Source organism: Kogia breviceps, chromosome 18, assembly GCF_026419965.1.
Source record: "Kogia breviceps isolate mKogBre1 chromosome 18, mKogBre1 haplotype 1, whole genome shotgun sequence".
Taxonomy (NCBI): domain Eukaryota; kingdom Metazoa; phylum Chordata; class Mammalia; order Artiodactyla; family Physeteridae; genus Kogia; species Kogia breviceps.
The window spans coordinates 7,225,439-7,230,940 of NC_081327.1; the positions used below are offsets into that span (position 1 = coordinate 7,225,439).

The window sequence follows — 5,502 nt, forward strand, 5'->3', positions numbered from 1 at the left end:
TCAGTTTTTAATAAAATGGAGAAATAAAATTATGGAGCAGTTAAGGCGCCTTCTCTTTCCATTGCCTGTATCTCTCCAATTTATTGTTCTTATGACTTTGAAGTATATAATTCCCCAACAAGCAGTATTCTCTTACTATGTGGAGTTTGACCATAAGCAATATATTTATGTATTTATGGAGGCTTTTTTTAACTTTAGAAAAATGGCATACTGTATAATGCATTCATCAACTTACATGTCCACTCAGTATTTTATATTTGGGTGTCACTGCATGTTGATTATATAACTAGCTCAGTATTAGGTACTGAGATTTATAATGTAGTTACCCATTCTCCTGCAGATGAATTTGGATATCTTCCATGCCAGTTTTTCCCTATTTAAAACACTGCTTTAGCCTAACCTATAGTCTAACCTGGAGAATGTTCGACAGATAAGTGGGTAAAGAAAACGTGGTATATACAAACAATGGTGTATTACTCAGTCTTAAAGAAGAAAGATATTCTGCCGCTTGTGAAAATATGGATGAACCCGAAGGACATTAGGATAAGTGAAATAAGTTAGATGGAAGGACAAATAGTGCATGATTCTACTTGGATGAGGAATCTAAAATAGTCAGACTCATAGAAAGAGAAAGCAGGACGGTGGTTGCCAAGGGCTTCCTTTCAGGATGGTCAGGACACAGCCTGAGATTGTGGAGGGGAGGTGGAATTGAGCCCAGGAGAGCCTCCTAGGTGATGGCCAAGATTCCTGGGTTCAGAGGGGGTGGGAGGATACTTAGGGGCACCGGTCTCCCTCCCCCCTGCCCAGGGTGAATCTGAATCTTATCTCCCTCCTCCCCTGTCCCCAGAAGGCCCATAGGGACTTGCCCACCTCAGCTCCTTCTCCTGGAATAGAGGGAAAATTAGATCCTCCCTGCCCTCCACTACAGTGTCAGGGTTTGAGTGGGTGGGGTTTCAGTGGTCTTGTGTGTGTACATTCTCACCAGAGTCTGTGGGGTAAGCGAGAGGGGCTTTCATTATATCCTGGGAGTCGGCCTCTCCCTCCCCCCAGCACTCCACTCCAGAGCCTGGCACGTGACTGCCCCCCTCCCAAATCTGATCTAATTCTCTCTCTGCTCTGCTGAGGTTGGCCTGGCCTAAGAGGATTGGAGCATTTGCTAAATGGGACCAGGACAGGGTCAGAGGACCGGCTGTGGGGAGACTCAGGGGCCAGGATGGCCACAGGAGGGCGGTAGAGGAAGAGGTTGATGGGGAGACAGAGGTGCGGAGAGGAAGGATGAGAGATATTCCTACAGCGTTTGGTAAAACCAAGGAGGGGATAACACTCCCTGGCTCTGTACGAAACAGCGTTCACCAGATGACCATGAACTTTATGAATTTTCAAATTATCAAGCCCAAAACAACATCCAGATAAGCTGTTAGAATTTTTTAAAAAATTGAGCCAGGTCCCTGGATACAAAAGAAATATATCAGTCAAATCCTAAATAAAATTAAAATTTTCTAATTTAAAATTAAATTATAATCATAAAATAAAAATTATAAAATAAACATTTCAATACCATCTAAAATGTCAGGCAATAACAAAGTGCTAGAAATAAACCTACAGAGAGATATACATAAGACCTACTGTGGTTAAATAATAACACTTAATGGGGAGTCTTTGTAGACGACCAAATGCATGAATAAATAAGTAATATACCTAGATTGGAAAGCTCAGTTTTGTAAAGATGTCAATTAATTCCAAAACCGTTTATGGATTTAATGCACTTTTAAAAATCCACACTTGTTTGAAACTACAGGCAAGGGTAGGGACAAGCCAAAACAAAAATTTCTAGACATCAAGGGAAAGTAAAGATTTAACGCGATTTTAATTAAATTCACTACGAGGCTGGTGAGGGTCCTATAGGAAGTTCTTGGGAGCATCCAGGAAAGCGAAATGTACACTGCGAACGTAATTCCACCTCTGACTTAGGCACTGACAGAAATGCCCACGTGCCCCCCAAACACTAACGGCGGGGGGACGTTCAGAGCTGCGCGACCCGTGATGGCCTCACAGTGACACAAAAATGCCCCCTCCGCAGGCTGGATCGAGGGAGGTGTGGACAAGTGGCTGAGAGCAATCAGCTGTGAACCCCAAGCGGCCACCGCTTCCTGCATCCGCGCCCACAACGCGCTGGTCCCCTCTGGCCCCGCGGGGTCTGCAGGGCTTTTGCGGGGACAGATGACCCTATAAGTTCAGTAACCACTTGCGGTCTAAGTCGTGCTCACCCACAGACTCATCTCTCTTTGGGGACCCAGACATCAAGGGAGAGGGGGACCCGGGGGAGGGGTCTTGGGGTGAGAATACCGCTGTAAAATCGGGAATTGGAAAAGGATCTGGGCCAAAGTTGGGGGCGTAGGGGTCCGGAGGCCAGGCTGGGCCGGGGGCCGGGGCCGAAGCAGCCTGGACGGGCGCCTGCGCGCCTTGTGCCGGGGCCCACGGGGCGCGGCCGCGGCTGGAGACGCTGGGCTCGGGCGCGGCGAGCGCCCCCGCGGGGCTGCGCGGAGGCGGCCTGCGGAGCCCCGGGCCGTCTGGGAACGCGGGGCCGGCGACGGCGGCGGCGGCGGCAGCAGTGACGGGGGCGGGCGCGGGGCCCGGGGCGCCGGGGATCCCGGGGTCCGCGGGAGCATCGCGGGCGCTCTGGCGCCGGCCCTCGGCCAGTCGCTGCAGCCGGGAGCGTTGGGCCCGGCGGTTCTTGAACCACACCTGGGGAAACGGGGGCCCGGGACGCGGCGTGAGAGGCGAGAGGCTGCGTGCGCTCGCCTCGGCGCCGGGTGTGAGGCCGCCCCGCGCCGCTGAGAAGACGGCCGTACCTCCGCCTCCCGCTCCCAGACCCAGTCTGCGGCCCCTGGGGTTCAGGAGGCCGCGGGGAGGGGTGCAGAGGGCAGGAGGGGTGCAGAGGGCGGGAGGGGCGGGGCTTGGGCACCCAGGGGCCTGGGGGCCACGAAGGGGTCTGCCCGAGAGGGTCCGCGGGTTCAGAGGCCCTGAGGTCTGGGCACTGGGAGACCGAGGGGGGCGTCAGTCCCGGCCGGGTGCGGTTGGAGGGCTCGTAGGGCACAGGGTTGAGGCGGACTCGGGGTCCAGCCGTGGCTCCGCACCCGGGAGACCCCTCGCTTGCTGCGGGACCCAGGGCGGCACCGGACCCCTTTGGCCTGGCCGATCCCCTCGTGCAGAGCGAGCGGGCGGAAAGGTGGCCCAGAGGCAGCGCACTGGATAAGCGGCGAGCTGGGAGCGCGTCTGGTGCGGGGCGGGGAGGGGCGGGGAAGGGCGGGGCCTGGGGGGCGCCTCAGACCTGCAGTTTGTGCTCCTCTAGGCTGAGCCTGGTCGCCAGGTGCAGGCGGTCCTGGTAGCCGGGGTACGCGTTCTTCTGGAAGTATTCCTTGAGCACGTCCAGCTGCTCTTTGGTGTACACGGTGCGCTCCTGCCGCCGCCTCTTTGGGGGTCCTGAGCTCCGTGTGGGGCCTGGCCAAGGGGGAAGCAGGGTCACATGAGCCCCAGCAACAGTCCCCAGCCCGCCTGGCACCCTCTCCCTACCTGCGCCAGGCCCTTGTGGGCAGCCGAGGGGCTCAGGCCTGAGGGCGGCAGGCAGTGCGTGGAGAAGCCTGCGGCGTCGCGACCAGGTGTTGTTGGTCAGACTCAGGCTCTCCGTACTGCAGCCCCAGCCCCTGTACCTCTCTGGGCCTCAGTGAACACAGCTTTGAGATGGGCCTGATCACAGCTCCTGGAGTATTCCAGGGCCCCCAGCCTGGGAAGGCAAGCAGGACAGGCTCCTTAGGGCTGCCCCTCTCCCCTCCAAGGGCTGGAGCCACCCTGACGTTTACAGGGGACCACTGCGTGCCAGGCTCTCTGCTTATGTCACCCCAATGATGTAATTCCATCCCCAGACTCCGCTAAGCCCTCCCCACGGCACAGCGCGGGAAGCTCTCTCGGACAGCCGGGCCCTTCTCTGGGCGCCCAGGAGGCCTCCCAGCCTTGGCCCTAGGACACCCCTTGCACAACCCCACCGCCGGCCCAGGCCCCTCTCGGTGGCCCAGACTCACCCATGAGAGACCTGGGTTCTCGCTTCCTCCTCACTGCTGCTCTGCTGTCTGCATTTGAGGCTCTGCTCACAGGGCCTGGGGCTTACATCCCGGCTTTATGCTGTGTCCACCTGGGCACACCCTAAGGGTCCTGGAACCCACCCTCTCTTGCCCCGCCCCCAGACTCACTCCCTTGCAGGAGATGCAATAATTGATTCATCCTTTTTTAATTGAGCAGCTACTACTCGCTGGGCCTTTCCTGGGAGCTGCTAATAACCCTCTGTGTTCAGACAGCCTGAGTCCTGCCCTCTTCCCTTTGGGGATGAATGAGCTGGGTCTGGTAGGCCTGTTCGACTCAGGATCTTGGGTCTCAGGAGCCCGGCTTCCCACCTCTCCCGGCTGCGTAGACCTGGGACTAAACATCAGACTGAACTCCTGGCTTGTGCCAGGGTCTCCTGGGTTCGGGGGGGGGTGGACACAGCTTATTATGCTCATCCCCAGGGGACTTTTGTTAAAATCAGTGGGAGATGACAATTAAGTAAGTGATCAAATACAACAGGAAACAAAGCAGAGAGGACTTGCTACTCGATTTACGTCACTCTGAACTGTTGCTCACGGGAACATTCTAGCGTAAGTGGACATATACTCAGCTCCGTTTCTGGCAACATTTTGCCATACGTGGACACCTCTTCTGCTTCTTGGGCCGCTGGGAATACATTGGTCACCAAGACAGTTGATGGAGCTGCTGTCGACAGGGGAGAGTCTAGTAATGTCCTTGATCTGTAAGATGTGACTCGAGGCCACCTTCTCCCTACTTTTTATTATATTTTATTGACATATAGTTGATTTACAATGTTGTGTTAATTTCTGCTGTACAGCACAATGATTCAGTTATACATATATAGACATTGTTTTTCATATTCTTTTCCATTATGGTTTATCACCGGATACTGAATACAGTTCCCTGTGCTATACAGTCGGATCTTGTTGTTTATGCATTCTATATATAATAGTTTGCATCTGCTAATCCCAGACTCCCAATCTCTCCCTTGCCCTCCCCACCACCCCTCCACAGCCTCCATACTTTGTGTGTGTGTGTGTGTGTGTGTGTGTGTGGTTTTTTCCCTTAGATTTTTTTTTTCAACCCATTTTTCCCACACTACCATTTTGGAATTTATACACACTTGCTGCCCCTTTTCGCCCCCCATTAAACTTTAGAAATTCGAACATGCAACAATGTTTTGGGTTAAAAGGATTTAAATTTGCTTCTGCTAGTTGCCTTGGGGCATCACACACTGGGACCACTTTAAACTCAATTCTTAGCTCTAGATTTTTTTTCCCCACATAGGAAGTGTACATTGAGGGCACACATGTTATGAATACCGGCTCGTGGTTATGAATTCTCATGGGAGATTTTTCTTCCCTCCACCTTGCCCCAGGGTAG

At 54.0% G+C, this 5,502-nt stretch overlaps 1 protein-coding gene across 1 annotated transcript; it reads right to left on the reverse strand.

The window, feature by feature from the left end:
* Positions 1 to 1,967: 1,967 nt before the first annotated feature.
* LOC136793075 (tetrapeptide repeat homeobox protein 2-like) lies at positions 1,968 to 4,682 on the reverse strand. The gene is given in 5 exon segments (XM_067019643.1): positions 1,968 to 2,207; positions 2,209 to 2,745; positions 3,332 to 3,501; positions 3,711 to 3,784; positions 4,675 to 4,682. Coding segments are annotated over 5 exon segments (1,029 nt in total).
* Positions 4,683 to 5,502: the final 820 nt, after the last annotated feature.